This window comes from Mesoplodon densirostris, chromosome 6, assembly GCF_025265405.1.
Source record: "Mesoplodon densirostris isolate mMesDen1 chromosome 6, mMesDen1 primary haplotype, whole genome shotgun sequence".
Taxonomy (NCBI): Eukaryota; Metazoa; Chordata; class Mammalia; order Artiodactyla; family Ziphiidae; genus Mesoplodon; species Mesoplodon densirostris.
The window spans coordinates 14114967-14138396 of record NC_082666.1 but is presented as its reverse complement, the minus strand read 5'-3'; the positions used below and the strand labels follow the sequence as shown (position 1 = coordinate 14138396).

At 43.2% G+C, this 23430-nt stretch overlaps 2 protein-coding genes across 6 annotated transcripts in view; both read right to left on the bottom strand.

Moving 5' to 3' along the window:
* The window catches only part of CDK5RAP2 (CDK5 regulatory subunit associated protein 2), a 185412-nt gene extending 180762 nt beyond the window's left edge, over positions 1 to 4650 (bottom strand). For all 4 annotated transcript variants that reach the window (XM_060100621.1, XM_060100623.1, XM_060100622.1 and 1 more), the window contains exon 1: positions 4513 to 4650. In XM_060100621.1, the coding sequence (XP_059956604.1) occupies positions 4513 to 4571 (59 nt within the window). In that variant the 5' untranslated portion in view covers positions 4572 to 4650. The remainder of the gene's footprint in view (positions 1 to 4512) is intronic.
* A 13601-nt stretch (positions 4651 to 18251) lies between these two features.
* Positions 18252 to 23430, bottom strand: part of MEGF9 (multiple EGF like domains 9) — an 82275-nt gene continuing 77096 nt past the window's right edge. For both annotated transcript variants that reach the window (XM_060101930.1, XM_060101932.1), the window contains exon 6: positions 18252 to 22981. In XM_060101930.1, coding sequence (XP_059957913.1) covers positions 22530 to 22981 — 452 coding nt within the window. In that variant the 3' untranslated portion in view covers positions 18252 to 22529. The remainder of the gene's footprint in view (positions 22982 to 23430) is intronic.

Here is a 23430-nt window from a genome sequence, read left to right as displayed (position 1 = left end):
TTGACACTCTGTTGTGCACTTTTTCACACAGTGATTACAAAGCAGCATTTTACTACTAAATATGGAGCTTATATTCACGGTATTTATCTTTTCAAACGGAGACTGAACAAAATTGATTTATTCAACAAATATTTGTTGAGCTTGTACCATGTGCCAGACACAGTTCTAGGGCAGATACAGTGGGGAAGAAGCCAGACGTGCTCCCTGCCCTGACTGAGCTAACTCTGGCAACGGAGAGCACCTCCTCAAACCTCACAGCCTAGGGGTACCTCTGGTCCAAGGTCGGCCTTAGATTAAGCTTTCAAGCCTTCACCAGAAATTTCATTCCACCATCCTCTTTCTCAACCTCCTTCTACAAAATCCATAAAGGCACTCACTCTTTGCCTGAGAAAGTACAAACTGTGTACAAAGCTATAAGAAACATGTCTTTTTGGTCTGCCCCTAACTGGGCAGCAAGCACTTAATGGCCATGTACTTGAGGAACCCACAGATGTACAAGCCTGGGCCAGGCCTTAGGAAGCTCACAGGGAGAGGCAGAATCCTGGGCATGAAAACAAACGGGTGAACCCAGGGGTGTGGGCACAGAGGACTTTGTCCGGGAAACAGTACAACATGGTTAACGGTAAAACAAAAACAGCCAACATTTAATGTACTCCCCAGTCGGTGCTAGGTACTTAATACATACAATTTTGCTTCATCCACAAAGTCACCCAACAAAACAGATATTATCACTGAAGAGAAACTGAGGATTAGGAGGGTTAAGCAAATTACTCAAACAGCACAGCTAGTGACTGGCTGAGGCAGGATGCAGACACAGACATCCTGCGTACAAAGTGCAGGTTCTTTCAACACCATCAGGCAGGACCTAATGAAGGGCCTTGGCTCAGGCGAGGCTCCAGGGGCCAGAGCTCTTGGGGCACCCACAGGTGATCAGGTTTGGAGAGAATAACACACACTGACCTAATTTAACAGAAGTCCAAGGACAAACTGGACTCTGGTCTAGTCTCTAAAACTGGGGCTTGGATGTTAGCAAGCAGAAGAGTACTCATGTTAGCATAAAAAGAGATTTTACTGCAGGGATTTTTCTCATCCACTGTGACCACCTGACAGAGAAGGTGACTCTCTCAGGACATTTCTGCCACTCTTTGACGGCCAGTTCAAGCACCAGCAGCTCCAAAAAATCCTCCCAGAATCCTCTCAGAATTGGTTCAGAGAACTGGCTGGAAGGCAAGACATGCTACTGATAGCCAGGCTTTGGAGTCTGTAGGCCTGGATTCAAATCCTGGCTCGATCATGTACTTTTTGTGGGATCCCAGACCATTCATTTCACCTCTCTGAACCTCAGTGTCCTCACCTGTAAAAGAGGGATAAAACTGTCCCCCCACCAGATCATTGTTTATTCAGTGATTTAACAAATGGTTACTGAGCCCCTACTATGAACCAGATACCACATTAGGAAGTCGGGTTACAAAGATGATCAACATGCAGCCCCTGCTCTCACGTAGGTCAGACTCTAATCTGGGAGACAGACAAGTTAACAGTCATACCTGCAGTGGCCAGTACAGGAGCCACCAGCCACCTGGACCTTACTGAGCACCTGAAATGTGGCTCATTCAAGTTGAGAAAGGCTGTAAGTGTAAAACACATACTGGACTTCAAAGATTTAGTAAGATCAAAAAGAAGGTAAAATATCTCATTAATAATTTTTTTCACAAGTTAGAATGATAATATATGGAAATATTGGGTTAAATAAACATTATTAACATTAATTTCACCAGTCTCTTTTTACTTTTTTAATGCAGTTATTAGAAAGTTTTAAATTACATACGTGGCTCAAATTATATGCTGACTGGACCACACTAGTTAATAAATTTCAGTGAAGTCATGGGACTTCCCTGGCAGCCCAGTGGTTAAGACTCTGAGCTTCCATTGCAGGAGGTGTGGGTTCGATCCCTGGTCGGGGAACTAAGATCCTGCATGCCGTGTAGTGTGGCCAAAAAAACCAAGAAAATTCAGTGAAGTCAATGAGGGCTGTGAACAGGTCAGTGATGGGGGGACTAGAGAACAGAGGACCCAGGTGGGGATAGGGGGATATCAGTGAAGACTTCCTGGCAATACCATCTAAACTGAGACCTGAAAAATAATAAGGCAAAGGGCGGGGGAGGAGGAGGGAAGGCAATCCAGCCCGCAGGGACAGCGAGTGCACAGGCCCAGCTGTAAGAAAGAACAAGGCAGATCATTCATAACAGTTTGGCAGCCAGCAAGAGTGACGGGCATGGGGAGGAGACAGGGAAGGAAGAGGGAGGGCAGGAGGTTAGTGAGGTAGATGCGCCAGAGTATAAAGAGCTCAGAAGCCATATTAAAGAACTTTATCCTGAGGGCAGAGAGGAGCCAGGGAGGGTATGAAGCAGGTGAGTAAGAGATTAGTTACCAGGAACGTACGCAGCACCAGGATCACCAGCAAAGGCAGGGAGAGGAGGGAAAGGAGAATATCTGATGCTCTGTTGAGCTGCTACTCTGGGTCAGACATTACACTAAACCCTTTTAGACTCACCCATGTTACAGATAATGAAAACTGAGGCTCACAGGGGGTGACTTGCCCAAGGTCACAGGATTGTTAAGTGGAAGAATTGGATTGAAACCCAGTTAGGTCTAGGTCCCAAAACCCAAGTGCTTGGCCAACTGGTGCTGAGATGTGAAAAGCTGTCTGAGAGAATAATAATGGACCTTACCTTAACAGCAATGAAAAGCATTAAACATGTAAAACAGCAGACTGTGACAATCAGATTTATATTTTAAAAAGAGCTTTGGGGCCTCCCTGGTGGCGCAGTGGTTGAGAGTCCGCCTGCCGATGCAGGGGATACGGGTTCGTGCCCCGGTCTGGGAGGATCCCATATGCCGTGGAGCGGCTGGGCCCGTGAGCCATGGCCGCTGGGCCTGCGCGTCCGGAGCCTGTGCTCCGCAACGGGAGAGGCCACAACAGTGAGAGGCCCGCGTACCGCAAAAAGAAAAAGAAAAAAAAAAGAGCTTTGAAGCTGTAGTATAAAAGGCTATCAGAGGTGTGCAGGAAACCAGGACAATCCAGATGAGAGGTCATACTGCAATATACTGGGGCAGTGGCAGACAGATGAAGAGAAAGGGACATGACGATCCTACCTTAGGATCCAATTAGCAGGAGCTGCAAAGGGCCTTGCTCTGTGCCTGATAACTAGTAGGTCCTCAATAAACAGAGTAACCATTTGTCCAAGGTTTGCCCAAGACAGGACCTGTTTATGCCTGCTGCTCAGGCATAAATTAATTGTGCCCATTTTACTCTTAAAACTGTCCAGATTTGCACAACAAATAACATGTCACTGTTTCAGTTAGGATCTGTTGACTAAAAGCAGCAGCCTGGCCCTAGCAGAGCTGGATAAACACTGCAGATTCTCAGTTAGGGATCACCTCTGAGACCTTCTACTCTCTCACCAACCAGGAGCCCAGGACAACCAAAGGGCCCCAACCCTGCAGCAGTGCAGGGCTTTGTCAGGCCATCCTACCAGGAGAGACCCCTGCCGCACCAGCAATGCGGACTCCAACTGCCTCTTGGGACAGGTGCATTGGGAGGCCACTCTCAGACACTATTCCCCAATTTGTATTACTGTTGATGATGATGATGATGATGATAACACCGAATCTCTTTTCTCTTTTTTTATCTTTTGGCCTCGCCCCATGGCATGTGGAATCTTAGTTCTCCCACTAAGGATCGAACCCGCACCCCCTGCATTGGTGTCGTCGAGTCTTAACCACTGGGCCGCCAGGGAAGTCCCCCGAATCATTTTTTAAGCACTGACTATATGCCAGGCACTACTCCTGCCAAGCAAATTGCTGGCTGGGCATCTTCTCTTTTGATCCTCACCCCAACTCTGTTGGGTGGATATTACTAACAGCCTCCTTTTACAGATGGGAAAGTAGATTAAACCATTTTATCAAGAGCATAGAGCTAGTTAGTTTAAAGGGCTGGATTTGAATCCAGTTCTGTTCAACTCCAGCCAAGGTTCCTAACCACTGCACTCCATGGCCCGAGTCTTGGTGGCCACTGTATGACCCCATAGGCAAAGTCTGTACAGACCAACTGCACTCCCCATAATGAAAGCAAATCCCCAAACCAGCATGAACCATCAAGTACCCTCGAGGTCCCCGCCCCTCAACCAGCCCCCACTAATTGCACACTCCAAGAGGTCCCCATCTCCCACCTTTTCAGAGAACCCTTTACCTGTCCCTCACCTCCTCTTCAAAGTATGTCCCGAAATGCGAGAGGCGGGCGTGGGGCAGGTCGGGACCGCCCAACCACCTACACTCAGTATCAGTGGGCGGGTCCCCAAAGAGATTCCCCCCAACACAAGAAACCCATCCTACATACTGCCCAGTACCCTCAAACACCCAAACAGCAAACCCCAAGTCTCGGATGGAGCAAAACCCCATCAGCGGGAACCCCGGCCTGGTTACCGCGAACCCCCAAAGGCCGGGCCGCACCTGCAGCCGCTGCGTATCCCGGGGAGAGTGACGTCCTCTTCCAACACCGAGTCCATCATGGACACAGAGGAGGTGGTGGCGTTGGTGTCTGGCGGCGTCGCCACTGGTTTCCCTCCCCGCCGCCGCCCCCGGTCGTGACCCGCCCGGCTCCCCAGGTCCCCGCCCCCTCCAACCCAGGTCTCGTTCGGACTCCGGCGGCGCCGCTGGAATTCAAACCGCAGCCGCTGCCATCTTTCCCGGTGCTTCTTCCTACGGAAACGAGGCGGGGTCACCGAGACGCGCGCTGTGAAGCCGAGGCCGGGCCGGGCAGCGCGGGCGGGCGCCATCTTAACTAATGGCAGGTTGGCGGGGGGTCAGCGCTTGCGCCAGCAAGACTTAAGGAAAGAGAGGCAGGATGCCATTTTTAGTGAGGGCACTAGGGCCGAGGCCAGGGCAGGTGCCATCTTTGTTGAGGGCTGAATCGGCCTTGGGCCGTTAATTTAAGCGGGAGATGGGAATCCAGCACCTCTTGCGACCCGCGGAGTTCCTAAGCACGTGTGTACTTTTCTAGAATAATGACTCCGAACCTTAGGGTCTGGGCATCCCAAAGGCTTCCGCCTTGAGTTGAAACTCAGGTAATCCGGTGCTGCCTCGCTTTAGAAAAATCCTACCTACAGAATCCTGACTCAAGCAGTAATTTGCACACTTAGTTTGAAACGAAGAAGCTCATCCCTATGAGCCTAGTGGTCAGGGACTCTCCCTCTCCAATCTCTCACCTGGTGAACCTTTATTACCGTTAGGGCTCAAATGCACCTGAGATCAGTAAACTGAGCCCAAGAGAGAGGAAAGTCTCACCGAAGGTCATGTACCATAAGTCGGTCAACTGGAACCAGACCCGTGGTTCCTGCCAACTATATTCGAGCTCTCTGCATAACCCTGGCTGCCTTTCTTAAAGCAAATAGCAATCACCAAACACCTAGGTAATTTGGCAGAGCTTGGCCAGTAAAATCGACCTTCCTCTCTTCACTCAGTGTTGCTACCCTTTCTCTGCAGACTGTCAGGACTGTTCTCAGTCCTGCCTGAAAGTAACTTGAAAAGATGAGTGACTGGGTGGATGTACCTGTCCTCCATCAGCCTCAGTTTCCTCGTTCTTTCCAAAAGAGGCCTTCTTTAATCCTCTAATCTACATCAAGCCCTTTCTTGTATTCTTAGCCATCTGTGTTTTTCCTCTGTGGCGCTTACCACATTTTGCAGTTCTATACTTCCATATATAATTTTTTTAACTGTATCCCTTTTGCAGTAGACTGGAAGCTCGGTGAGGGCAAAGTCTGTGTTCTGAATTGTTCACGGCTATATCCCCAACACTTAGCACTGTGCTTGCCACCCAGCAGGTGTTTAAATATATATGTTGAGTGAATGATTCAATCAATCTGGAAAATAGGGCTAATACCTATCCTGCAAGGTTTTTTTTTAATCCATTTTATTGAAGAATTATTGATTTACAATGTTGTGTTAGTTTCTGCTGTACAGCAAAGTGATTCAGTTACATGTATATACATATATACATTCTTTTTCATATTCTTTTCCATATAGTTTATTACAGAATATTAAATATAGTTCCCAGTGCTATACAGTAGGACCTTGTTGTTTATCCATTCTATATATAATAGTTTGCATATTATCCTGCAAGGTTTTTATGACAATGTGGAGATGACCTAAGATACCTTTAGTAGCTCAGTCAATGGTAATCCCATCTCTCTCTCTCTCTCTCTCTCTCTCTCTCTCTCTCTCTCTCTCTCTCTCTCTCTCATACACACACACACACATACACACACACACACCCCTTTAGTGAAGGCTACAAGGCTCATGGTCCTGCATGGTCCCTCTTCCATTCCCAGATCTTCAACCAGCCCCAGAATCAGCAATAAAATAACAGCCTGAAAGAGAGTGGGCAGGAACCAGCTGGCACACAGGGAAGGGGAAGTCCCTGAATCCCTGGAACCAACAGTCCTTGCCAACGCTAAGTTCAACCAGTGAGATGAGTGTATCCAAAAGCAGGGAAGCTGGGGTGTCAGGATTCCTGCCCTGGTTCTGCCACTGACTCTCTCTGATCTTTGCCAGACTGCTCCTCTTCTCTGGGCCTCAGTTTCCACAGCTGTAAAATGAGAGGGTGGGACTGGATGGGTGTCTCAGGACCTCACAGCTCTGGAGCAGATTTCTTTGTGTTGATTTCAAAGCTACTAACGCACAACCAGCTCTATTCTGGTGAGGGAGTCTGAGTTACACATCATCACTTCCCAGATGAAGGAACTAACTTTCCATCCAGCAGATGAAAGCTCTTGAGAAAGGACACAAGGAAGAGGATGTGCACAGTTTGACATTCCTTACGTGACACTTGTACTGGGTACTATCACAGGCACCACCGCATCTAACCCTCACAACCACCCTCAGCATAGGTGTTACTGTTATCCCCATTTCTCTTACAGATGAGAAGACTGAGGCTGAAAGAGGTAAAAATAATTTATGGTCTCCCTGCTGCTAAGTGGCAGAGCTGGGATTTGAGCCCAGGTCCCTCTGAACCCCAAAACCCTAATTGTTTCAGGAAGCCTGTCTTCTCTATTTGTTTGTTTTTCTCCACTTTAGAATTTAGGATGAAGAGGTGAGGTCTACGTTCAGACAACGGTATTTCAGGGATGTGTTCACCAGACTCTACTCCTTGGACATGTGCTTCAAGGTGGCCATGAGATGCATCTGAGTGTGGGTAATATAATTTCAGGACTGGAAGTCTGGGCGCCTGGATTCTGACTTTGGAAAGTCCTCCAACTTATCCTGGGACCTGGCGTCTCTTCCCCTTGCTCCTCCTTGGTTTTTCCTGTGTAAAATGGGACAGACAATGCTGAGCTCACTCGGTTACATTAGATACTTTGGAATCTATAAAGAAGAAAGAGCCGGGGAGGAATTCTCCTTATGATTAATCCATTGCCCATTCGGTGAATGGCCATATTCCTGGCTTGTGTGCTAAACATTTTAGTGAACCTGGGAACTGAAAATAGAATCAATTGCACAAAAGATGGGCTATTTGGGAAGTTGTTTTCCTGTTTTCATGGTCAGGGACGAAGCCCTTTGCCCTGTCTCTGTCTCACCATGGCCTTTCTTTCTGCCAAGCCTGGAGGTGACGTCACTACCACCAGCTGTTTGGGCTATCTGGCGCCATCTCCTTGACGACAGCCACCCAGCCACAAAGCTGGCATTATTATTTCCTTGGGCAAGGTCATACTGAATGGCTGGGAGGAAGTCGCTTGCAGCCAGATGTTTCTCATTAGGGTAGAACCCTCAAGACACAGGAGCTGCCATTACTAACAGCAAGAATAACTTTTTATAGCATCAATACATACACACTGCTGCTTTGCACTATTTCATTTTATCCTTAGAACACTGTGAAGTAGATTGGGATGACTGCCCTGCTCTTCAGGTCAGGAAACAAGACTCAGGGAGGGGAAGAGATTTGCCCAAGGCCACACTTCCTTCCTTCCTTTCTCTCTGTCTCCCTTTCTCCCTTTCATCCTTAGCTTTTTGTTTGGAAATAATTTTAGGCTTAGAAAAAAGTTGCAAAAGTGTGCAAAGATTTCCTTGTATAGCCTTCACCCAGCTTCCTAAATAACTAACATTTTAGGATTGGCCAAAAAGTTCGTTTGGATTTTTCCATGACATCGTAGAGAAAAACCCGAATGAATGTTTTGGCCAACCCAATACATAACCATAGCACAATTGTCAAAAATAAGAAGTTACATTGATAGGATACGATTCACTACAGACATTTTAAAATTTAATCCATTTTCCCATTAATGCCATTTTTCTGGCTCAGGATCCAATCCAGGATTTGACATTGCATTTAGCTGTTACGTCTCCTCACCCCCCTCCAACCTGTGGCAATTCCTCTGTCCATGCCTTTCATCATGTTGACACTTCAGAAAAGTTCTTGCCAGTTATTTGATAGAATGTTCCTAATTTGGGGTTCGTGTGGTGTTACCTCGTGATAAAACTGCGGTTGTGCACTTTGGGCAAAAGTACCACAAAAGTGATGCTGTGCCTTTCTCAGGTACCAGGAGGTGGATGATGTCAATATGTCTCATTAATTGGTGCTGTTAACTCTGTTTTCTTGCATAACGTAGTATCTGCCAAGATTCTCCATGGTAAAATTACTATTTTTTATAATTAATAAAAATCTTGTGTTGATATTTGAAACTATGTAAATATCCTGTTTTTCATCAAATTTTCACCCACTTATTTTAGCATCCATTGATAATTTTTTTTTTTTTTTTGGCTGCGTTGGGTCTTCATTGCTGCACGCAGGCTTTCTCCAGTTGCAGTGAGCGGAGGCTACTCTTCCTTGCGGTGTGTGAGCTTCTCTTTGCGTTGGCTTCTCTTGTTGCTGAGCACGGGCTCTAGGTGCATGGGCTTCAGTAGTTGTGGCACGCAGGCTCAGTAGTTGTGGCTTGCAGGCTCTAGAGTGCAGGCTCAGTAGTTGTAGCCCACGGGCTTAGTTGTTCCCCAGCATGTGGGATCTTCCTGGACCAGGGCTCAAACCGCTGTCTCTTGCATTGGCAGACAGATTCTTAACCACTGCACCACCAGGGAAGTCCCCATTGATAATTCTTACCCAAACAATTATCACAGTGCTGTTTGCCAGTTGATGATGTCCTGTTTTCATCATTCCTTCTATCTTTATTAATTGGAACTCTACTGTAAGGAAGAGCTTTCTCTTCTCCCCCATTTATTCAGTTGTTTATTTAAACCAGTATGAACTCGTGGATATTTGCTTTATTTTGTGAGCTAAAATACATTACTATCATTATTTCTTTTGTTGCCCAAATTGTCCTAGATTTGGCCAAGTCATCCTTTGAATAGGTGTGCCAAGATTCAAACCCAGGTCTGTCTGGTCCCAAGGTCAGCAGTATTTCTGGCTTGTCACCTGCCCCCTTGCTCACAAGAACTCTTCCCAGCCAACCCTGACCACCAGCAGTCCCTGACCAGTTCCCAGTTGTTACCCACTGTCTTCCGCATAGTGTGCTCGGTCGCTAAGCCAGTGATGCCTTCTAGGACCAGCATCTAACCCCAGGCTGTGCACATAGCTCAATGCCAGTTTGCCAAATTAACTCAAGTCCTAACTTCTCAAGATGGGAAGAAAACTGAGAAATACTCCATATCAAGGGAAGAGCATGTAGATCATTAGGCTAGAAGGGTAATACACATCAACACCATATGATCTCAGACCTGCCAATTCTACTTTCTCAGCTTCTTTTCTTACCTGTAAACTCAGTACATTAAACAAAAACATGGAGGCTCCCTTCAGCTCTGACATTCCATGAATAACTGATACCAGTTACCATGTACTGAGTGCTTCCTATGTGCCAGGCACTATGTTAAAACCTTACATTCAATCCTCACAATAACCATTTGAAACAGGGACTGATTACGCTCCAATTTTATAGTTGACAAAACTGAGGCTTAGAGAGGAGAGGGATTTGCCTGGCCATCCAGCTGCTAAATGTTGGAGCTGGGAGCTGAACCCAAATTTTATTCTAAATCCCAGGCTCTTAATCACTATGCCATTTGCCTTTCACTGAATTACTAGTATCCCTGCAGTCACCAGCTGGTTAAAATGCAGATAAGTAATTATAAATCAAAGTAAAACATTTTAAATACTTTGTTAGTATAAGAAAAATAAGTGTAAGATTCTAGGGACACAAAAAAAAGAGATGAGTCATTCTGACTGAGAGGTTGGGGGAAGGTGTTTTATAAGCAAGATCTATGCCCTGCAGAAGCAGGGTAGAAACCTGTATGTGCCATATGGGCACCAACTGCTCACTTTTTAATGCCAGCAGAAATAAAATAAAATTGCTATTTGATGCAACGCCATTTACAAAGCCCATGTCACCTTCATAATTCAGATGTTTGTTATCCTTTATGAATAAGGAAACTGATTCTCAAGAGACATGAACTGATTTTCCCAAAGTCACACAATAAGCTAGTGACAGAGAAAGAAACTTGGACTTCAGTTTTCTAATTCCCAAAAGGTGGTGCTCCTGAATTTTTTTTTTTTTTTTGAAACTTACAGAAGGTATCCCAAATCAAGATCTCCCTGCCTAAATTGATATTGCTCAGTACCATGGCCAGATCCCCATGCAGATAACCCAGAGGCTTGGCTGTAACAGAGTCAAAGACTTCTGGGAAAACTGTCCTAAGGTACCAGGGAAAGCTTTCAAGCACCTTCCCAGCTGCACACTTGAATATGTCCAACAACAACAGCTGTAGGCAAAGAAGGATAATTGAACTAATCAACTGTCTGGACATTTTGCAGCTTAAAAGAATCTTGATGTCTTCATAGTGATTAAATGTGGTGAATTCCTAATAAAAGAACAGACCAGGACCTAGCAAAGGCGGACTGCAAAGAGGTGGCTACAGCACCTATTTCCTCAAAGGGATCAATGTAAAGGCCCTTTGCCTTTGCATATGCCTTCCCCTCTGTGTGGCAAGCCACCAGGTACACTGCACAGGTTGTGCCCTGTTGAGGACACCCAGCCAAGGACGGGCGGCGGCTTGAAGTCCAGTCCATGCTCTGCTTGCCAGGCTGTGGGCTCTGCTTCCCAAGCTGAGTCCGTTCCAAAGCAGAGGCATCTCTTCCTAACTCTCCCAAAGGAACTCTTTGTGCTAGTGTTTTGTTTTTTTTTTTTAATATTTGTTTATTTGGCTGCACCAGGTCTTAGTTGCGGCACGCGGGATCTTTGTTGCCATGTGTGGGATCTTTAGTTGCGGCCTGTGGTATCTAGTTCTGTGACCAGGGATTGAACCTGGGCCCCCTGCATTGGGAGCACGGAATCCCAGCCACTGGACCACCAGGGATGTCCCTGTGCTGGTGGTTCTTAAGAGTCTAGAATACCTTTCCTTCCTCTTCTCTGCCTAATTCCCAGAGTTTCCCCAACCATAGTTGAAGAGAATGTCCTGGGCCACAATCTGTATAGCTGCCCCACCTCTGAACTTCCAGAACACCCTGGTCTTATTTATGGCACTTACACAGCTCTATAACTGTCCATGAACTTGCCTGTCTCCTCTATTAGACTGAGCTGGACTTTATTTTAAATCAGTTTTATTGAGATATAATTTATATGCAGTAAAATGCACCCAATTTAAGTATACATTCTGATGTGTTTTGACAAATGTGTACACCCATGTAACCACCACCACAGCCAAGGTATAGAACAGTGCTTTCCAAAAGAACTTTCTGGGATGATGGAAATGTTCTGAATTAGCACTGTCCAATAGGGTAGCCACTGGCCACATGTGGCTATTGAACCCTGGAATTGTAGTTATGGGAATGAGGAACTTAAGTCTTTTATCTTTTTTTGGCGGGGGGAGGGCCTCACCTCGTAGCATGTGGGATCTTAGTTCCCCGACCAGGGATGGAATCCACGCCCCCTGCGGTGGAAGCACACAGTCTTAACCACTGGACCGCCATGGAAGTCCCAGTTTTTATCTTTTTTTGAAGTATAGTTGATTTACAATATTGGGTTAGTTTCAGGTGTACAACATAGTAATTTGTTTTTTGCTTTGTTTTTTTTTTGCAGATTATATTCCGTTATAGGTTATTACAAGATATTGGGTATAATTCCCTGTGCTATACAGTAAATCCTTTTTGCTTCTCTATTTTATGTATTTTACTTTGAATCTGTTAATCCCATACTCCTAATTTGTCCCTCCCCCATCCCTCTCCCGTTTGGTAACCATAAGTTTGTTTTCTAGGACTGAGAGTCTGTTTCTGTTTTGTATATGGATTTTTTTGTATTATTTTTTAGATTCTACATATAAGTGATATCATTAAGTATTTGTAAAATTTTTATCTTAAATTTAAATAGCCACATGAGGCTAGTGGCAACTGTATTAGCATTGATATAAAACATTTCCATCACCCCAAAAAGTTCCTATGTGATCCAGTCCCAATCAATCTCCGTTCCACTTCAGGAAACCATGATCTACTTTCTATCATTAAAGATTTGCCTTTTCTAGAGTTTCAGGTACCTGGCATCATACAGTATGTACACTTTCTGTGCCTGGCTTCTTTTGAAAACAGGTACTTTTAATTCTATATCCTAAAGTCTATCATAGTGCCTGGCAGATAATAGGTGTTTAATAAATGTTGGTGAAAGAGTGAATTATAAACCTTAATTAGAATTAATGATCTTATCCCAAACACTCTTTTTTCCTCACCTAACAGAATACAAGAGTGAAAAAGGCCCTCACAGAGACCATTTAACTAAATCTCTTGGATGTACCAATGGAAATACTGAGACCCAGGTGGGTTCCATGGCCTGTCCCAGTTCACTCTGTAAACGTAGAGCGAGGGTTACAGCCTACATGTGCAGACACAAGGCTTGTACTCTTCTCACTTCCCAATGCCCACCTCCCATCCATTTCCCACAGGCAAACATGGCAACTCTGTGAATCCCCGTGGGACCACAGGGATGCCTGCAAGATGCCATGCTGCCTACTTCAGCCTCCTGTGGATGCCATCCTGGCCCCAGATCACCTACCGAAGCACAGAAACAGCAGCAATTAAACTCAGAAAAGTATCTCATTTCATTCCAAGCATACCTAAAACCTAGGAGTGACCTTCCTCCAATACTGGGCTGTGGGTTGGTTTTCTGCTCAGAAAACCAGCCACCCGGTACCGCTCAATAGAGAAAGAATAACACTGCATTTTGGGGGTAACACTTTTATTGAAGACCTCCTAAATAAAAGGGAGAGAGGAAAGGACCTACCATTCATTATAGATGCGGCATGTGCTGGGGTGCTTCACATATGATTTCATTTAACCTCAGTGCGACCTTAAGAGGTCAGCATCACCTATTCCTTCTACAGGTGAGGACAGTAGGATTAAGAGCCATCAGTTATCTTGCCCAGGATACTACAGTGTGGAGCCTGCACTGGAATCCTCTCTGCTTCCAAAGCTGATACTTTGTACTACAACCTATTGTTTTAGAACTCAGTTAAAGAGCTTTTCTATCGATGTTCCAGGATGCATCCTTTCATTAGTAAAAGCTAAGTAATCTATATTGTTGTTTGCTGGGAAACTCAGCTAAATTAGGTGCCAATTGCTAATGTAGCCTTAGCCTAGCTTTGCTGGTGTACTCCTCCTACCTCCTCTTTGGTATACTAAACGGGTACTTTCATCCTTTATTTAGTGGTTTAATGATCTCTGTCTTTTAATACAAAAGGTGAGGTACAGATTATAAGTAAATGAAGTTCATTCTTTACTCAGGACTAATAACCTGTTATCACTGCTACCTTTTCATTTTAACTGAAGGAGATTCAAAATGTAACTGTTGCCAAACTCTGATCCTTGCTCCAGCATATAAAGGGCTCTCCATTTCAGACAATTGCTTTGGAGATTAATGGCCCATTGGAGTCTATACAATTTGCTGAATTGCCCCCAAATTATTATCTCAACTAAAACAGAATCTTAAGAGACAACCATTAATGTCTTTATCCTTGTCTGGAAGAATCTCATGTCTTGGCAAAAATAGCTTCTTCAAATGAAACTGCATAATCCCCTGGCCATGGTGATTAAAGATAACAATGGCTCATTTAAAAAATGTTTTGGGGGAATTAAAAAGCTGAGATTTAGCCTGTTCTGCAAGCTATTGAAAATAAAGGCAGGCAGGGGAGGACAACAAAAGCATCCATATATCAGACTAAGTTTGCTTCCTACCCAGTCAGCACAGGCCACAATGTTTGAGGATACGCAATCCAGTCTGTGGGCGAGATCTCTCTCTGCACTATAGGAGTGAGCTTCATCGGCACCGTTTCGCTGAAGGAAATTTTGTGCTGTTTGTTCCCAGTGTCACTCAGAAACATCCCTATTTACAAATGACTTGGTGCTGCCCCAGATAACAGTCTACTTGGGTTTTGGTTTAGGCTTGCATTACTTTAAAGCTTACAAACTGCAGTTCTTACACGCCTTTACCGTATTTACCAGTGTAAACCCTGCAGTACAGCAGATTCCATCACTCATTCATTCACTAACATTTATTGAGCACCTTTTGGTACCAGGGCTACCAGGGCTTGGCAATGGCATTAAAAGATTATACAGATATTTCCTTCTAAACATTTTCTGTATATGCATTTTTTCAAGAGTTGAAGTCATGTGTATCCATCAGTTTTTATCCTATTAAAATTTTTCACCATGTTACATAAATATCAGAGTATACGTGTATGTGTGTATACACACACACAGTGTTTAAATACAATGAAAACCCATGTACACACACACTACTTAAGAAAGAATATTACCAATACTTTTGGAGTCATCTGTGCATGCCCCTCTCCCTTCCAAGGTTATCTTTACTTTTGTATTAATCATTCGTTTTCCTTTACAGTTTTCCCACATAATGTTTTGTTTGTTTGGTTTTTTTTTGCAGTACGCTGGCCTCCCACCGCCGCGGCCTCTCCCGCCGCGGAGCACAGGCTCCGGACGCGCAGGCCAAGCGGCCATGGCCCACGGGCCCAGCCGCTCCGCGGCATGCGGGACTCCCCCGGACCGGGGCACGAACCCGCGTCCCCCGCATCGGCAGGCGGACTCCCAACCACTGCGCCACCAGGGAAGCCCACACATAATGTATTTTTAAACACCATATTCCATTTCCCATTTTTGGCCATTATATAAAAGAAATTATATTGTATATATTCTATGACTAGCTTTTTTTGCTTGACATGTTTTGAGACTCATCCATGATGTATATAGCTGTACTTCATTCATTCATTTTCAACTACTGTATAAAATTCTGTTCAAAGTATATGGATAGACCACAATTTATCCATTCTTCTACTGACAAACAATTGGGATATTTCCAGTTATTTTGCTATAACAAATGATACTGCAATGAAGAGTTTGAAACGCGGGTCCTGGTACACATACATAAGAGCTTCTCTAAACTGTATACCAGAAGTAGAATTGCATGCACATTTTCAAAATATTCTATTTTTTTCACTTAATTTTATTGTTTTTAATCATCTTCCTTAGTCTTTTTTTAAAATAAATTTATTTATTTATTTGTTTATTTTTGGCTGTGTTGAGTCTTTGCTGCTGCACGCAGGCTTTCTCTAGTTGCGGTAGGCGGGAGCTACTCTTCGTTGCAGTGCACGGGCTTCTCATTGCAGTGGCTTCTCTTGTTGCGGAGCATGGGCTCTAGGCACGCGGGCTTCAGTAGTTGTGGCTCGCAGGCTCTAGAGCTCAGGCTCGGTAGTTGTGGCACACGGGCTTAACTGCTCCCCAGCATGTGGGATCTTCCCAGACCAGGGATCAAACCCACGTCCCCTGCATTGGCATGCGGATTCTTAACCACTACACCACGAGAGAAGCCCCATTCTTCCTTATTATTAATGACAATATGTTAATTCAGCAGGTGTATGCACTAAGCCATGTCTCTGTTGTTGAACATCTAGAGTTTGTCTCCATTTTTTTGAACTTTATACACGACTCTGGGGAAAAAGAAATTTGGGAGGGGGGGCACAGAAGTCTCTGCTTTTTAGGTCATTTCCTTATGAGAGATTCCCAGAAGTGGATTCCTTGAATCAAGGCTGTACCAATTTACATTCAGTGGGGGAGGGGATTATTGCTGAAATACATAAAGTTATCCCCATCCTAATAGCTGTTAATCCTTTCGGGATCATAGATCCTTTAGATACTGTGATTAAGGGAATGGACCTTTTCTCCAGGAAAAAAACCCACACACAAATTGTTTGTATTCACAAGTAAGCATACAATCTCAAGAGTTTCTCAGACCCTCTGAACCCTGTATGCTGACATCTCTATTAAATAGAAACATTGTCTTACCCACTGAATATAAAATTTCTTATAATACCTCACCAAATAAGTTCACAGACCAACTGTTGTATCTGTCAAATACTTTTTGTTTTAAACCACCATTTACTGAGTACCCATAACATGCCAGCACTATGCCAGGTACAGGAGACAGAAGAGGAAATGCTTGTAGCCTCAAGGAATGCAGTCTACTGAGGAAGACATAATATAACAAGTATTTGTAATAAAATATGTGCAATAAGAGAGGTCTTCACTAGGCAAATGGAGATATAAATTAAGGACTTATCAACCTTCTTTTATCAAGGGTTTGCAAAGAATGAATAAACATTCTCAAGGATGTTATAGATAGAAGAAATAGTACCAGCAAAGGGAGAAAGACATCATATAACCTGGCATATATAGGAAATTTTACATGAGTTTATACAGTTGGGTTAGAATGGTAGTGAGCATAAGAAAGGGCTAAGACTCTTCCTTATTTGGAGCAGAGATTAAGAAAAACCTATTGACATTACAGGACTTTAGCAACTGGTCTGACAACACAAAGGAAACCACAAAAGAAGATCTCCTCCCAAACACTTCATTACCCAAACCTACTCTTATTACATACAAAGAAAACATTTTGCCTGCTTTCTCTGCAACTGTCTGAAGTTTAGTGTTCAACACACAACATGTGTATTCTTCCTTTTTTAAAATTTATTTTATTTATTTATTTTTGGCTGCATTGGGTCTTCGTTGCTGTGCGCAGGCTTTCTCTAGCTGCGGAGGGTGGGGGCCGCTCTTGCGGTGCACGGGCTTCTCCCTGAGGTGGCTTCTCTTGTTGCGGAGCATGGGCTCTAGAGCACAGGCTCAGTTAGTTGTAGCACACGGGCTCCGTAGTTGTGGCTTGTGGGCTCTAGAGTGCAGGCTCAGTAGTTGTGGCACATGGGCTTAGTTGCTCCGCGGCATGCTGGATCCTCCCGGACCAGGGTTCGAACCCATGTCCCCTGCATTGGCAGGTGGACTCTCAACCACTGCGCCACCAGGGAAGCCCCAAAAACAGGATTTTAAAGTTCAAATATCAACCAGCTGAAGCTGAATAAACCAACTGAAGTTTATAAAGCTCTCAGGACAAACAAAGGCCTGACTTATTTTTTCTTATTTTTCAGGGTACCCCTTGGATCTCTAGATGGCATCCTTTGAGCTTTGTCAAAATAGAGGATCTCCAAGGGTACCTCAAAAGAGTAAAAAGATGTACTTTCATTACAGGTTATCTAACAAACACATAGAACATGGTTCCCTTCATATTCTAAAGAAAGGACGTTTTTTACATGCATGAAAAAGAAATCCAAAAGAGCAAGTTTTTTTCTGTAATATTTTCATGGAAAACCCAATGGATCTCATCGGAGGCAAGTAAAAGCACAAAAAAGAATATATGTTAGGGCTTCCCTGGTGGCGCAGTGGTTGAGAGTCCGCCTGCCAAGCAGGGAACACGGGTTTGTGCCCCGGTCCGGGAAGATCCCACTTGCCGCGGAGTGGCTGGGCCCGTGAGCCATGGCCGCTGAGCCTGCGAGTCCGGAGCCTGTGCTCCACAACGGGAGAGGCCACAACAGTGAGAGGCCCGCGTACCGCAAAAAAAAAAAAAAAAAAAAAAAAGAATATATGTTAATATATGCTTTTTTCTCAGGGTGTTTTGTTTTGTTCTGAGGGGGGGAATCTTCTTCGTGTGACATTTCTTTTCCTAAGTGGAAAACATTCTTTAAAGGAACTTCTTAAAACAGAAAGCATGGTCAGTAAATGAAGGGTTCAAAGACTTTCATGAAGTGGTTTGAAAATGAGTGATCTGTGCCATATATTAAAAGACTTCCCAAAACTCTGACCACATAAAAAAGCAAAACAACAAATCTACAATAGGTACAAATTATATACATTTATTTTTTAATAATTTTAAATAACACTCTTGTATAAATTCTTTCATATATTCAAATCATACACAAATTTAGAAATGCATCATGAAGCCTAGTACAGCATATGCATGAGACATGTTTTTAAAATTTGTGTTAGAATTTTAGTGACATAAATACAAGTTTAATGTTTCAGAAACACTCCCCAATTGCTTGGGCTGAAATTTAACGTAGTACAGAGTGCTTGTGCCTAGCATGAAAACGTCACTGTAAATCAGTTAGCTCTTGGACTAGTGCAGACCTAAAGCCTGGGCTCACGTTCTAGGGCTGCTGGTTCAGTTACTGCGTATGCATGATAAGTAAGAAAGGTTCCCAATGACCTTTGAAAAAGCATCATTCAACCACTGACATTGTGATGATCCAGAACTGTTCTAGTCCACGTGATGTCATTTGACTTCTTCCGCTGAATCAGTGTGTTCTTCCTGCTTCTCCCCTTGGCATAATCACTGGCTCGGGGCTGAAGGGAAAACTTGCATTAACCTTCCGTTACTCCCCTGCACACACCAAACTCATTTTAGCTTCCAAATTCCTATCAAGATGATCATAATAGACCAAAGGTTCTTCGTGGATGAGGCCAGAAATGCTTTCTTTGCTCTAACAGATTACATTGGGTTGCTTTTTACTTCTCTGACATTTCTGTCAGAGAGGTTTCCTTGAGATATATAAATTCAACTCCTTCCCACATACCTCAAAATATAAGAACCAGGGAATGTTCATCATAAGTGGTGCTACGTTCACCATATGTGCTACAGAAAATACAAGACCAAGGTGAACGATTTAATAACCCAGTCCAAACTGAGGCTGTCAGGAAGAAGTACTGTTGCTTCAGCTCTCTGGCTCCAAAATAGCACAAGAAGGACTAAGTGTCCTCAAGGCACTCAGCTGACCAAAATGAACTAGTGGGTCAGTGAGTATTGCTTTAATGGTCAATTTGCTGGGAATACTGGGGCTAGAGAGTAGACATATAATTTGATGCTTCCACAAATCCTCTCCCCCCACATCTCTCTCCTCCCATTCCACGTCCGCTCTGTTCTCCTCTCTTAAAATTCAGGTATCCCTAAGAGTAACACACTAGGTCCATAGGACATTAGTATAAATGAGGTTTAGTTTTTATTATCATTTTTCTCTATAACTGGAGAAATTCCATTAGAAGAGACCTCTGGGAGGCAGAGGATGGAGGGAGGGAGGGAGGGAGGGGAAGGTAAGGGAGGACAGACATACTTAACAACACTACCGAGGGCATCTGTCAGAAATGCGCAAGGGCTTACTAAAACGAATTAATGAAGATAGAAGTATCACTTCATAGCAGTATCTGTCATTCATCAATAAGATTCATACTAGTCTTATCTCATTTGAAAATAAACACATTTCTAATCCTTAGAAAAAAGTTCTTCCAATATTAGCCTTTCTAAAGGACGTATGGGATCCTGGTGCTAAATGCCATAGTTCATGGGGATCACGCCTTTAGAGAAATGACTATTGTGCAATGCATTCCATACTGGTCTCCTAGTCTGATTTTGGTGGTAGATCACTTCATGATTGATTTCATTTTAGAGCAAAATTATTTCCACCAGCAGAAGCATGGGACACTAAAGAATATTATTTAAAACAGATTTTAAGACTTTAATTTTTTCCATCAGGACAAATTGAGAACATGCCCTAGGAACTGTTCATAAATATTTAAAGGTAAACGTTCTTTGTGATTCAGTTTTTGCAATATCTTTTAAAGTGGGTTTCATGGAATCTCTACATGGCCAGAATCCGGACTATTTGGCTTTGGCTCTTAGACCCCAACAAACTTTCTTTCTCTATTCGGTTACCTTCTGTTTAACAAACGCTTATTTCTCACCATCCTCAATCCCTGGCTTGAGGAGGTAGTAATCTGGGGGAAAGGCAGGTATGTCACTTTACACAATTCCTTGGAACTATGCACTGCACAGTCTATAGACGCATATGTGGCAGCTGCTGGGGAAATCAGGTGTTCTTTCCCTGCTTGGAAGGATTAGTTCACTTTAATGAAGCACAAACTGGTATTTTAATTTTCTTATCACCAATACTGGCTTCAGAGAGTAATCCTCCTGTGTTCTTTCCACAAAGTCCTTCATGGCTGTATGGCCCTGGACTGTACCTTGTACTTAGAAAAATTAGAAACATTCACAGATGGGCTCTTCCTCCCAGCCTTCTTGTGTTCATGGCTGGGCAATTTCTGCACAAGCATATGGTTGAAAGAACATGTGCTTCAGAGTTAGGAGTCCTGATTCCAAGCCTAATAATGACATATTATATAGCTTTGAACAAGACATTTAACCTCACCTATAAAATGGGAACAACAATTACTTCCTCAGGGGCCTATGGTGAGGAACAAAGGACACACATATAGAAAGATGCTTTGCAAACTGCAAAGGGCTATAGAAATAGTAACTAATTTTAATGTAATGTAATCTCTACTTTCACAAACCATGGCCAAACATTCGGAGCACCTAAGGTTAATAGAAGTAGATTATCTGCCTGTGCATCCTCCAGAGCATCATCTCCAAACCCTGAGAACAACTACAGAGGGATGACCAAATTCCAGGTTTTTCTCTGGGGAAGTTAGGCAAAGTTATCAACTTGGATTTCCGAGGTCTAATCTTTGTTTTTTTTTTTCTAACCACTTGACAGTTTGCTCTCCTTCCTAATAAATATCTATATTTGACTTCTGGCTGCTTTTCCTGGCTTGCTTAATCTACAATCTGTCAATATCATAATTAGATGAGAGCAAAGGTAGAGATGGTCTCTAAGAAAAAACTGCATCTAAAAGCAAGGACCAACTATAGCCACTCAACTACAGAGCTACCCTCTAACCAGACAAGAAGAAGATACAAGAACTGTAGCACTGCAGAGAGATGGTACACACCTCATGGCATGTGAGTGACAGGCTACGTTCAAATGTAGGAAGTATTTTGGGGTGGGGGGAGAATATAAATATTTCACAGGCATGATATTTCACAGGGGATCCCAAGTAATATGATGGCTTTTCTTTTGGAACTAAAATATTTCTAATTCCTTTGGAAGACTATGTTTTACATTAAAAAAATTCTTTAATGAGAATATATTCTACATTAATCTATGTAAAATATATAGAGGCTAATGTCTAATTAGGTGAGTAGTTTGGAGAGTGCAGCCTGTGTCCCAGCTTAACAAACACTGTCTGCAAAATCTATTGCTTGAATCTATAGGAAGCCAAGACCATAGAACTCTATTTTTAGATTGTAAAGGGAAAGAAAAATTAGAAACATCCAACCTCTTATAAATTTCAACAGTGTCCAAAGAGGGACTAAAAATGACTGGTGCTCACCAGAGTCCCAGCTCTAGCAATATTGCCATCTATTTTACAGTATTTTAACCCCATATTTTCTTTTTACAACTCCATTAACTGCTGTACAAATAAATTCTAGATGATAAAATATGACACGATTTTTTTTTACAAATAGATACAAATACAATGCTGACCAGATATTCTACATTAACTATATACACCTTATTTCTCTAGAGGCAGGAATATTCCTTATTTTTAGATAATTTATCATTTACACTGAGACCCCAAGGAGGACCATCAGCTTCCTGCTCCCAGATGTTGCCTTCCTCTCTCTACCATTAGAAGCTTATCCTGTGCTTTAATCTTATCATTGAGCAAGAATTCTGGAAGGAAAAATCAAACCCTTCTAAAGATCTTCTTGGGACTTTTCTGCCCCTATTCTGGAAATAATCAAGGTTGTTTATTGTGATACAGCCCAAACATCAGCTTATCACCCCTGACCCCTCCTTTAAAAAAATGTGTTTCAGGAATGGAGATGAAGTCTTCTGGCAGTCCTTTCCCCGTCCACATCCATCATCCTGTTTCCGCTGGTCTGATAAACACTTCCCCAGGAGTCTATTTGGAGGTCAAAGTGGATTTGGGCTGCACTATGCGGTTCCGCCTTTCTATACTCCCATGTGGTTTGGTACAAAAATATACTTTACTTCAAGTCCTTATTGTCAGTGACTGCTTCAGATCTTCATGGGAAATCTAAGAGTAATAGGCTAAGTACATTATAAATTTGTACCTGAAAATTTCAGATGCACTATATGCCTTTGCTTTCTCATCTCAGTGACTCTACCCAGGCTTTGTTTGGCCCAGGGGCTGATGCTGTTTTAGTAAGCACTGTGGTCTCACAATCCAGGAGAACAGCTCTAGCTCCTTAGGCTTTATAGTTATGTATTGGTGTCGTCAGGGTCAGTTGCCCATTGGGAGCCACTTCATTGCCGTCATCTTCCAACAATCCTGACACATCTGCATTGGGAATGCTGTCATGGTAGCTGCTGAAACTGATATTGTCTTCTTTCAGCTCAATGGTCCAAAAGGGGGCGTTGAGTTTCCGGTTTTGGTACTCCCGGTACATATATACGGCCCCCACAAAACCCATCAGCAGCACCACCACGATGATGATGACTGTCAAAATGATGATGTTAAACTGGGTCCATGATACATCAGCTAAAGCTGATGTGCTATTTTCAGCAGAGCTTACTGAAAAGATAGTCTGCAGAGTTGTAGGGGTAAATGTACTATTTATAACAGGGGTGGGCACTGATGTGGTCAGAGAGGCATTGGAAACCAAAATGGTAGAACCTTCAGGTGTTGGAACAATAACTTCTGAAAATAAAAACAGAGAATGAAATGTAAAAGACAAAATATCTTGTTTTAAGAAACCATAGAAGAAATACACATGGGAGTGGAAATTGATATGGAATGCTGACATGATACTCTGCTTTAAGGTAATGCAAGTTAAAAATAACTTTTTAAGAACTGTCATGAAAGGAGTCAGGGTCTAGAAAGCTAGATTATTACATCCATGGCTGTTATCCAAAATGTATAACATCTATGCTAAAATCTTTGGGAAAATTCTAATGTTGGAGTTTTCCAACCTTCTGTACTCTTGAATAGATTCATACAAATTCCTGAAAAGGTAGTAAATATGTCACTAGAGACTTCTAAATCACTTGGTTAAAAGCGATTTAGATAATAATCATTTGAACTAAGATAAGTTCAACATGTCTGATGGCATTTCATAAAGGTAAAATTCTCTTCAATGGAAGCAAAAA